Raw genomic sequence first — 12875 nt, 5'->3', positions numbered from 1 at the left:
GGGAGGCCTGTGAGCATGCATACATGTATAACACACACACATACACGCGCACACACACACACACACACACACACACACACACACACACACATACACACACACACACACACACACACACACAAACACACATCCACACATGGATATACACAGACAGATGCACACTAACACAAATACACTCATACGCATGCATACATGTACGCACCCGCTCGCGCACGAACACTCACACACATATACACAGAAAACACGCACACACGCATTGTGCACATGCATGGTCACATGTACAGAGACTCCTCCCATCTGACCTTATACTCTCCCTAGTAATTTACAGCAGACCAGCTCCCATGTCATGTTATCGTGTTAAGCTATGTAAATAAATATGGCAATCACAGACTGGCCGTGTTGGCTACTTACTTACAGCCAGAGGATGTAACAATATCAATTTTCTTTGCATCACACGAAGCATGCAACAAGATGTGATTATGCATTCCTTCCTGTAGTTACATACTGTTCTAAGCTCACATCTAATTCAGTGGTCCACTTGCAATCCACAGGGTGCTGGTCTTCATGCCAGCTCAGGTCCTTATTGCCTAACTGAAGTCATTGATGACTGGATGGGGAGTTCAATCATTTGTAGTTCCAGGAGCCAATCAGCTGTCATTTGAAAGGTTGCTCTGCAGCTCAGTCACAAGCATGGATCTCCGGGACCAGGAGCACACGCAGGTGTTAAAATTTATTGGGTTTTTTCCCTGGATGCCCTGATCAAAGGTTGAGCTGATGTTGTAATTAGGTTTTTAGTCTCAGCACGTAGCAAATACAAATTATTCATGATTTTAATTATGTATATAAGTTTAATTCACATTTAAATTCTTGTATCTAATACTCTTTTTCATCGACAACATGAGTTAGGTTTTGACTATATCTGGCATAGGGGTGCCACCGTGTGGAGAGAAGAAGTACTGCAAGCTTTCACCACCAGGAGTTACGGGAATTGGTTATCATGAAGACTTGGTATGAATCTCATTAATGCCATGTTTTAATGATCTACTTTGTTGCACGCATGTTATATTTGTTAATTTAATCTAAAATGGCTTATCTGAGTAACTGTCTCCCACAGTAAAATGGTAATGACATCCGGTAGCAAGTGTTTATTTATTGTATATAAATATTTCATTTGCAAACTAGAATACATAAGAACTGATGCATACCTGCAAGAATCTCATCTCTTTCTAAAAAGAGAAATATTGTTTTTAATATTGATAAGATTTAGTAACAATGAACTCGTACTGAATGAGAAATGTCTGGGTTAGGGTATACAGTTCTGTGTGGAATACAGCTGCAGTGACATATGTCTACCTCTAGGGGGAAGCATATTTATATTTCCAAGACAAGAGAGCAAGTAAAGTTTCAGCTGAACAGGAGGTGGAGTCATAGCATGACTGGTGGTATTGGATTCAAGCAAGTCTAATCACAGTCCTGTAGCATTACACCATAATTATTCATTAAGAGACCCTATACATAAATGCAGCATAGCTGAAATTGTTACAATGCCTGAAATTCTTTGAAAGTCTCAATCCTTTCCTCTTGTGTTGAGTTCAGGTGTGGCCAGTACCCTTCTGTAGTAAAGGAAACATGGGTAGTCCATGGTCCATCAAAGCTCCCCCTGACTTCACACCACTTAACCAGCAGGAGGTGATGTCCTCTGAGCTCCCTCTTTGAGGGCGTCTTAATAGGAGAGGTCACTGAGAGGCTCTGATAGGGCCTAATGTGACCATGACACACTGCTGGCAATGCCACCACCCCCTCTCACTTCAGGATCTACTGAAGTGCTCCAGCACCACAGAGGATGTCCCTCTCAGTATAAATCATTACCATCTGGATATGGGCCAAGTCTAAATAAATCCTCAGAGCAGAGGCCATTGTTATTCTTACAGTAAGCCTGCCCTGTGTAATCTTAGACTCTGTCGGACGAACTCTGAGGATGTGCCTGTCAGTGTTCAAGCTGAAGACACAGAGGGAGCCATGTGCTGAGCTAGCCTTTATTCACGACTCGTCTGCCTAATCTCCATTTTAGTTTACAGGAGAGGGTGAATGAACGTGCTGGACCTCGGTCACGGCTTCCTCAAGGCCTCAGTGACATATGGTGTACACTGTCTGCGATATTATTAGAGAGTTTGCATCGCTGTCGGATAAATTCTGGAGTCGGTTCTGGCAATCTGACAGGGGCACGGGCCGTGGTGTTCAGTTTGGGCTTGTTTTCCCTCTACTGGGAGAGCCATCACCCCTGGGTGACCCCCGCGTGATGGCTGGAGCCTAACGATTTGACGATTTTTCCAGCCCTGTTCCATGTCTATAGTATCCCTCACCCTTTGTGTTATATATGGAATGGCTGTTTTTCCTCAACAAATTTTACTGTCAGTGCACTCTATATGTACTCTTCTTCTCTTCAGTCTTGGAGACGTTGCAGAGTTCTTAATACCTAACTCAGAAACCATCTGTAAGATTTCAGTACCTTTACTTTCAAGTCATATATCTATAAAAGTATCCCCTACCAACTTTACACTGGTACACGATACATTCGTGCAACACCATTTTTTCACACTGTTTATCTTATTAATATTTTATGTAATGCTTTCAAATGCACTACTCATCTCCAATTGTTATATTAATTTCTTTTCATGTTTTAAAGGGGCTTATGTTTAAATCGAATTTACGAATGTGGAGTGATATGTGATACAGCTTCCCGTATTAGGCAGGCAAGGCATTACAACACAGAGCTAAAGCTACAAATAAGACCTTGTGTGTTTGGGTGGGATGACGTGTCCATGGAGACAAACAGCAAGGGGTGAGGAGTAGGCGAGCGAGGGGGTGGTGTTGTGTGAAAGCGGGGCTCTTTGGTTCCCCCAGTGTCCTGGCAATGAGACAGCCTCTGCACCAAGGGCTAGCTCCCTGGCCACGCTTTGTTGCAAAAATTACTCTGTAACTGCTGTTCAATGACTCTTATCAGATGCCCCTTTTTGCAATTGGCATAATGTACAGTATTTTTGCATGTACAGTGCAATGCATTGCCTGAGTAGGTAGCAAGCAGCAGTAATGCCCTGAACCGTGCGAGACTGCGCATACTTTAAGGAGTTTTTAAGCGTTACGACAGTGATGAAGGTTTCCCGAACGTTGTCAATGGCGTGGGAAATGATATGACACACAGTGACACTGGTTGCGTGTTCCCAAAGAGATGACAAGAAAAAGGAAAAATCCCAGACGTGGTGACTCAACTGCCAGCTTCCCAGAATCACTGACTGGTCTTTCTGTGGAATAGGTTAACACAGAAATGGGCAAACCCTGTGTTTAAGGGCTTGTACAGTAAGTGTTAAAAGATGGAAAATTAAAATCAGTGTTTAGTCAGGAGCTCATTATCCTGTATCAATCAGGTTAATACAATACTTTTGGCCTGTGCCTGTCCAAAATCTGGACACTGCTCTGACCATTTGTGTTTGAACATTGTGATGTGTTTTTGCAGGGACTAAGTATAACAGAGCCTCATCTCTGTAAGTGTTGAAAATTGTTAATTTAAAACACCCATTGTCAGTTGTGTTAGCTGAATCTTAAAACAGGTTTTCTTTGCAGGCTAGAGAGAGATCTCTTTATTTAAATGGAGTTGGAAGTAAGCGGCACAAGGCACTGTAGGGCTGATTAGCATTGCTTTATACTGTCTGCCCATATCTTTTTTTGCAAGAACGTTAGCCATTTGTGTTGAGGCTGTTCTTAACCAAACCTTTAGAGGGGCATTTTTCATGCTCCAAGTCTCAGAAACTTTTTTAAACTTCCTTTTTAGGTGGCTTGAAAGTACTTTGAAGCTCAAATGCTTTTTTCAGTCTGTTCAGATATTCCTTTAATGAGCTGTGACTGTATGCTTTGGACTTTCACTGTGCTTTCAAATCCACACTTTGAAGAGCTACATGCAGACTGCTGATGAGTCTAACTTACTTTACACTCACTGGAGGAACAGGATCAAAAGACAAGCCCTGCATGAGGTCAGTGATGGAGATTTTGTGTTTGAGGGAAGGAGGGGAGCTGTGCAGTATGTACAGGCTGTGTATGTAAGATGATAATTTCATGCTCGCAGCCGCTATGTATACTGATTACCGTGGGTGCTGGGATTAATGTGGTCAGGACTGCTTTTGATGAAGACATAGAATATCACAGCTCACATACTGTATAGTCCTTCATTAATCCTGATCTAGAATTTTCCACCGCACTAGGTGATCTAGAAGACGACATGCATGCATTTAAATATTGCTCTCAAAAAGGACAAATTGATACAACAGATATCAGTCAGTTTGCCAAGCTACACAAGATATGTATCACAAATGATTGGCCAACACTCCCATTTCTCTTTCTTTATCATGCAGGAGCTGGAATGGTCCCTACTCTTCTGTGTTAGCTAACAATCTATTCAAAGGAAAAATATTGCTCGATAATTTCAACCATGATTATGAAATAAATCATATATACAGTACCGGCAGTGCCATAGGGTTTCCAAAACAGAATGGACAGGTTGTTGTGACTTTTTATTTTTTTGTGAACAGGAAAATAATAAATTCATGCCTATTAACCTTAAAACTTTAAACTGAGCAGACAGAATCTATTACATAAGCACAATATACACTGATGATATACAATGGCAAATTCTGCTTTTTTCATAACCCACCGTGCTCAATCAGGAGCAAGTACACCTGCATTTTTAATGGTGTAAATTCAAGTAAGGCACTTTGCCTCCCTCTAAGGAACCCCTTGAATGATTTCTCTCCATCTTTTTACATGACAGAATGGTGTCAGCTCCACCCTGCTGCAGCTCCTCATTGAAGGGACAAGGAAATCAGAGCACAGAGTGCAGTTTGGGTTAAACCCCAGGGATAACTATGGCTGCCCAGCATAGCAGCAGGGGTCTGGATGTGTTAGTTCTGTCTATGAGTGAGCATGCTGAGACCTGCTTCCTTCCTAATGGAGTCCAATCGCACTCCTCTTGCGTTCAGTGATGGGGTTTATCTGGTTTTAAACAAGCTGTGCTCGAGAGACAAGACAAAAAGGTACCCACCCTCATGCACAAAACACCTCAAACTATTTTAATGTGAGCACTGAATGTGGCAATTGATGTCTGGTCAGGACAGACAGTCTCTATCCATGGTGAGATTCATTTCCTGTCTTCTCAAGTCAGTGAGGAAGAAGAGGATTCATGCATTTTACTAAATCTTAGACCATCAAATCTGGCCAACAAATTAACTCACAGCTCATAAAATTATACCAGTTGTTAAAAAAGGTGAAATTTGCTAATTGGATTTGTCTAAGGTGTGAAATATAACCACAGCAAGTGTGTATATTTAACATGAGAGAGAAAAAAGGAGAGCAGCTTCTACACTGAAAAGGAACAAAGTGAAATCTTGCCCCTCATACTGCATCAGTTCCCTGGTTCAGTTTGTTCTGTTCCAATTACATAAGAATACTTTGTTCAAAACCTTAAAAATGAAAAGATAATGAAGGCAAACATTAGCCTGTACCTCAGAAATCATTAACAGCATAATTAATGATGAACAGCATTGTCCTGTGTACAGGATTACAGATTATTCATGTGTCGTTATGACAGGAGATGCCCCATCGGCCTGGAAGCCAACAGGAAGCGGGAGGAAGTTCTATCACTATTCGAGTTCTTTGAAGCATTGAGATCATAAAATCACCTTTGAAAGTGATATCCATTTCCAGGTCGCCCAACATGAGTAGATACCATGCAACGTCAGGGCAAGGTGGTAAGACAACTCTCTGTCTCCTGTCAGATTTTGGAATATAAGAAATCATTCACAAATGAAAGACTTTATTTTGGAATGGGCTCCAGTTCCACTATCATCTGATATTCTATGTTCTCATTGGAGAACCATCTAATACTCTGTGTAAATTTTAAATTCATTTTAACTGGAAACACTTAAAAGCCCACCTTCACTATATGCACACCTGGTTCACAAATATTGAACCATCAGTATTGAACCACAAAGGTGCATTTTTATCTAAAAGTGCCACTGACATATTATTCCTGACTTGAAAGGCAAAGTTTTTACCCTGTAAAACGGCGAATTGATGGTTCACCTCAATGATTACAATAATATTGTTCTTCGCTTCATCTTATCAGAGCGAGAGCATTAGTATCGACAAACCAAATGACAAGAAATTTTAGAGTTGCCTTTTCAGGATGTCAGCCTTAATGATTGGTTTAGTGGAAGCAGAATGCTGAGTAAAATCATAGCTTTGTATTCTGACAGAAAAATAGACACGACAAACTAGATTGTCTATATCATTCTGAAAACACAGCTGAGGGAAGAAAGTTCTTCAACTGCAGAATTGAAGATGGTTAGCACAAACACACACACACACACAGAGAGAGAGAGAGAGAGAGAGAGAGAGAGAGTCCAAAGCACTGTTGTTCAGAACCCACACTTCAAAGGGGTACTCCCTTCAAAGCCAAAGAACAAGGACCTGACTATGCTGGCAAGGATGGGACCCAACACAAAGGGAGTGCAAACAGAACCAACACAAGAAGGAGGGCACTGGAACGGAAGCCTAAAGGGGTACTTGGAACAAACTGTGCCTCCTCCCAGACTCTACACTTTGAGCTTCATACTCCCACATTCCTTATTTACACACACTCACAAAAACAGGTCACCGAAAAGTGGGACAGGAAAAGATGGTGTCTTCTGAGGCACCGAAGTGGGGGGAAAGTGACAGAGGCTGTGATGGATTTGGGTCAGCTCTCTCATCTGCATTCCTGAAGGAATTCACACCTTGCCTGGCTGACCCAGAACTGGCCGGGTCGAAGCGCCACCCATGTCCTTGCAGGGTTGGATTGGAAACCGCACACACTGCTGTCCTGTGACCGGGTGGGCGGTGACAGCCGCCATTGGAATGACAAGGTGTTGCTCCTAACACCACCATTACTCACAGCCCTCAGGTTCTTAGAATTGGTAATATTCCCTGCATTTAAATTAGAATTGACATAATGAGTTCATATGCCTTTTTTTGCCAGATAATTCTCACGCATGAAATACAGCAACCTGGTTCTTGCAATGGGTGGTAGTGTGCATGGATGGCACCTGGCATTCCAGCTGGTGAACTGGTGAGCCTTAACTCCCTTTGCCAATTAATCATTATAATATCTGAATACCTATTTTAAGTAAATTTAATTTTAGTAATTTTATTGGACTCAATAATGCCACATTGTAAAATCTGTCATAATAGACATGTATTATTTCAAGTCCAGTAGAGCCCTAACAGAGTCCCAGATTCTGTGAAATCTAAAGATGAAATCCTATAGGGAGGTAGCTACTTGACAGATTATTGTGTCCACTCTCAATTCCAGTATCGTGTCTGTCTTTCCGCTTGACCTCACATGACCACTTGCTGATGTGTGTTTATTTTTGATTACTACATTGGCAAGAGGGCCTTGACCCCCTTCAAGAAGGATGTGAGGACTTTACAAGGAAAGGGGTTTGTCTAAGTCTTTTATTCCTTTTATATCTGCAGATCCAGGTTCAGTCACAGTGTGTTGATGCTGTACTGCAGCCACAGACATAGGAGCCTGGCGGAAATCCATTTAGGCAGTGATTAGCCGCTTAACAACATAAAGAACAATAATCAATTAAAAACAACAATCACAAAAGAACCACAGTCTCGGTAGATGAATGGGCAGTTGATGACATGCTATCTAGTTTCATTCCATTTTGATTGGGGGACCCCTGGAAGAGTCTTAAGAGGTGGAAATTGAAATGTTTGAGGGAGAGGGACATCCAAAATCCCTAAAAATGAAATATGATTGCACATCCAGTCTCTGAATAAACCTTGGGACTGCGATGGCTAGATGTTGTTAAGGTTTCACACCGGGGGGACAGGCAGACGAATCATCGAGCGTTAACCCAATAAACTGCGACGTACAGCAATAAGATTAACACTCTTCCCAGGCGGTGATGCTATCAGAAATGTCCATTCATGAGCGTCCCTGAGGATAATGCCTTGTGCTGGTAATGGACTGATAATGGAATTACCTCAGTGTTTTCGTGAAAGAGGAAGTCCTGGGCCTTTCACTCAGCAGGATTACAGGCAGGAACAGAGACCTTTTAAATCTTCAGTGCTCCAGCTTTTGTTGCTCTTGGAAGATCACATTCTGAGAGAGGATGGGGAAGAATATACGACCTGCCTGCCCAGCTTCCAAAGAGAGCTTTCTTTTGGTGTTTCCTGGGAGTACATCCATGCTGACAGAAGATTATAGAATGAGAGATACGGCAGAAAACACCTAAAGGGGAAAAATAAAACAGAACAGCCTCCAGCAGGACACAGCAAAAAAAAAAAAAAAAACACTAAAGCGTCTGGAAGTATTTTTACATCTCATTCTTTCAGGTGTCTTTTCTTAATTTGTCTAATTTTTGCTTCCTCACAAAAATTACTGAGGTGCTTTTCAAACTGGTGTTAATTATTTGATTGTATTATAATGTTAAGTAATGTTAAGTAATGCGAGAAATACAGTAGGTTGAAAACAACATTAAAAAGACAAAGAAAAACAGTAATTAAAATGTAAATTACCCATTATGTAAATTCTAATAAAAAAAACTGCCTCACTTGAGACTTTTGCTGATAAGCATGCTGTGAAAACATAAGGTTTTCACAGAAATACAGTGGTTAAACAGTGAATAAGCCATTATATACATTGTAATAAAAAATGTAAATGTAACAGCCTTATTTGAGACTTCTGCATCCAAGGAGACTGTGAAAACACAAAGTGCGAAAGAGGGATCTGGGATGTGAGATCTAATCTGGATTCATAAATGGGATTTACTCGGTTAAAGGGATGAATTGCAGCTCAGATTCCTCTATTCCCATAATACTGAGGCCTGTGACCTGCTACGTCCAAAAATAGCCTAAGCCTGATGCACAGGCAGCTTCCTTTTCCTGGCTGTGTCTGACAGAGCCGATGCTAAATCAACAGTAGCCCGAGCATTCCATGCATTTCTGAACAGGCACACATCAAAGTTCTCCCTACCTGAGCCACCACCAGTGTTTACACTCCCCTCTCGGCGGCCCAGAAAAGTTTGTTTAAAGTGCTTCAGAGGGGGAGCTGCCTATGAGGAAATGCAGATTGCCTTGGCCGGCGGCGACCTCACAGAAGAACCACTCTGCCGACCGGAGCAAATCCAGAGACCGACGGCATATCAGGAGAAAGCCATTTCATCAAGAACATGCTCCAGAAACTGTCACTTTCCAAGTACATTTTGTGCAACAGCTTTTGCCCTTTTCTTATTTTAATGGTATTTGTGGTGAGCGATGACAGTGTTTCAGATCAGTCAAGATTTAAATTTGTGGACGATTTCCAAAGCAGCTATGCTCCTTAACTCCTTCAGAGACTCCTTCAGATTGCTCAGTTTGTGAAAAGACATAATAGTGGAGGAGGGAATAATGTCACACAAGGCATCTATGTGAGGTTCTTATGTTGACTCTTATTTTGACGGTACAAAATCATAACAACTTCAAGTGCAACCCAAAATGGTTGCATTCCACAAGCATACACCTAGAAGTCCTATGCGTACAAAATCAACTACATTAAACCTCACTGTCAAACAGCGGAGCAAAGCTTTCATTAACTCAACCAGCATAAATCATATGGTCTTCCTGGAAGCACCAAGAAAACTACCAATGTATATGGCTTTTTACATCTCAAGAGAGGAAAATGCAAACATGCCCATGTTTAAATGAAAGGATTTCTATTTAAGGATGTGTCCATGGCTGAACATATTCCTTCCCTCTCTGCAACGCTGCGCCAGGTCCGTCACAGAGTTGAACGCTGCTGCCCCTCCATTGGCGGAGACGCTGGGACGACCCTTCTCCGTGACCTCACAGCACACGGCCCCTCCAATCACATCACTGCAGCTCCGTCCAGTAATATCTCTGCTAGAAGTTTGGTTTGTTGTGCGCAAACCCGAAAAGCCCCACTACAATAACATCTGCAGCTGCAGCATCGAATGCATGCAGAGGTGAAAAATCCACCCAGAATAGTTTTGTAACAGGCAATAAGAACAGTGAACTCCAGGTCATGGCTCACAGCACTCAGTAAATCCTTTTATGATACCTTTGATTCAGTGCACTCAAAAACCAACTGTAAGCAGTATTATGTAAGTTTTGCTGTAATTTATATTGTTTATCAAACTGTGATTTCATCACCATGATATTCATAATTCCGGCCTGTTATTCAGGTATTTTTGGGACTGCTATTGGCATTCTCTGTTTTATTATTTGAATATATAAATGCCTGCTATAAAACTCATTGAATGGATTCAGAGAGAATGGAGAAAGGATAAGGTAACACCCACTACGAAAGAATTGACCCACTCACACGCATATACACACACACACACACACACACACATACAATACACACATACACAAACCTTATACCTCTTTTCACTTTAGGCTGTTCTTTTATTTCTTTTATTTCTACTTTTTATTCATTTCAGCAGCTGTGGTTGGATCTAATTTTAAAACCTTTTCTTTCTAAAACAATCTGGTTTAATAATCTCTGCTGTCCTGTTGTGGCCCCTGGCTTGGATTCTTCCAATTGTTGGTAGGACAGGTAGTCCTTTAGTAAACAGAGATAAAGCAGGACCAAGCATAGTTCAATTTCTCTGAGGGGAATCAAAAACATTCTTAATCAGCCATAGCCATCTATTAATACCAACCACTAATCTTTTTATAACAATCCTCATTTTGTCATGACTATTGCACTTATGGTGTATCCATTTCTCTAGCAACTCAGACACAACACAGATTAATGCAACTCTGTACATAATGCAATGCATTATTTGACAACGAGTGCAATACTTTGAATTTGGTGGTCAGTGCTGAAAGAAAGAATCAAATGATGAACCAACAGCGAGAATAATGGCGTTCAGCAGAAACATTAGTCGCCTTTTTTAAGCAGCTATAATTATAATGGTCAGATTATGCAATAATCCAGTGAGATGTTTTTGAGTGAAAGCTTTTGACTTAGTGTCTGACTACCTTTTAGCATTAACAGACATTTCATATTGGTTACTGCAACATTGGTTGCTGTTCTCCCATATGGCTCTTTGAGACCAGTGGTTTGCTAACACCGTTTGCTCCTGTGAGATCAGGAACCAGTGTGTGAATACCACAGATCCATTTCCAATTCCACAGATCCATCCTGAAACCTGAGGTGAACTTGAGTTGTTTCTACACCTAACTGACATGGCCTACACATTGGCTAATGCTAGATACGACAGCAGACTGTCTGGAGCCTATACAGGTCAGGTAGAAATAAACATGGTAAATTTCACAGTTATGACATAGGTGCTTTCCAAATGACACCATAATGTGCTACAAAAACTTGGCATTAGGTGTTATTTTATTTTACCTGATTCGGTCTGAATCGAGACATGTATGAATGGGTACACATTTCAGAAGTTGGGGTTCTCGTCATTACATTTACAGCAGCTCAGGACTCCCACATGTGTGCAATATTAAGGGGTAATCAATAAAAAGTAAAGGGGGATAAACCGCTAAAATACCAATGTAGCTATAGGGGTGTTGCATTTAGCATACAGTATGCATTGATGACATTGATCAGCCTTGTCTGACCAACCATTTTAGTAATGATGCCAACTAATGGATGAAGAGGCTGCCACGTAACATTGCATTTTGTTTTTCACTCAATCAAGAGTCGGAATGTGGGAAGGGTCTGACTATGCACCTGTCCTTCTGGAGTTCTGTGCATGGAGCCCATAGGTGTGACAGTCTCTGAGGACAAAACAAACCAGGCAACTGCTTTCTTTTGCATGAGGAAGTGATGCGTTAATTTGGAGAAATTTCTTTGATAATGGATCTGCTTGCGATTCTTTTGGTGGCAGGCCTTTATGTAGAACTGAAAGCAGTTCTTTGAAATTCCTGCAATTCTGTTGTTAATACCTGAAAGAACCGAAAAAACCCTTCTGTGAGTTAACAGCGCACAGGTGACGCTGCCAGCGCTGCTGTTGCTCCCGCTGTGCATGCCCGCAGTTCAGCCCAAGAAAAACCCGACTATCCTGGACAGCGAATACGAAATAAATGGTCTATTCAACTGAGAACGGAGATACGTTATTCAATTTCACAATAACGCATGGACGGATATAGTCGGATCCTTAATTTGGAAGAAGAAGAGAACAGGTCTGGCAAGAGAAGAGGAAGTATGGAAGATGTCTACCGCTATATTCGCAGCCCCGTCTGGGAAGAACTGGTCAGTGGACTGAATGATATGTTATAAATTATATCGTATATATGATATATATGACTTGGCTATTATTATTAGTTTATTAATTATGTCGTGTAATTATTATCCCAAGCTTCAGACATCGAATCTGTGGTATTGGTTATATTCACAAATTATGTAACAAAACTTTCAACCACACAGCATGCAAACGTCATTTTGATCGTGACACGTTTGACTATAGTGAACTAATGCTGAAATAAAAATATGTGATGTTTTGCGTTTTTGTAAAATTGGGTGAAATTCACCAGAGACCCAGTGAGTATTAGAGCACTTGTTTTAATTAGAACAATCAGAACTACCATACACAAAAATCAGCTACACACAAGAGAGAAATGAAGGGACACATCGATTGTGGCTGGATTTAGAGCTGTGAAAGTGAACGGAAAATTAATATTTACATCAGTAGCTGGGTCTAGCTAGCTAAATGAGTAAATAAATGCATGTATAGACTGTCCAGCACAGACCCATGATAGCTACTAAAAGCGTGAATATTGATAGTAATCTACAAGTAACGACGTTGGTTGTA

The 12875-nt window shown here is 41.2% G+C and overlaps 1 protein-coding gene across 1 annotated transcript in view; it reads left to right on the top strand.

Annotated features, from left to right (window-relative positions):
* The first annotated feature begins 12258 nt into the window (after positions 1-12258).
* LOC118789041 (diacylglycerol kinase eta-like) overlaps positions 12259-12875 on the top strand; it is a 43898-nt gene continuing 43281 nt past the window's right edge. The window contains exon 1 of the mRNA XM_036545330.1: positions 12259-12316. Coding sequence (XP_036401223.1) covers positions 12269-12316 — 48 coding nt within the window. The 5' untranslated portion in view covers positions 12259-12268. The remainder of the gene's footprint in view (positions 12317-12875) is intronic.

This window comes from Megalops cyprinoides, chromosome 14 (assembly GCF_013368585.1).
Source record: "Megalops cyprinoides isolate fMegCyp1 chromosome 14, fMegCyp1.pri, whole genome shotgun sequence".
NCBI classification, from domain to species: Eukaryota; Metazoa; Chordata; class Actinopteri; order Elopiformes; family Megalopidae; genus Megalops; species Megalops cyprinoides.
This window is presented reverse-complemented; position numbering and strand designations above follow the sequence as displayed.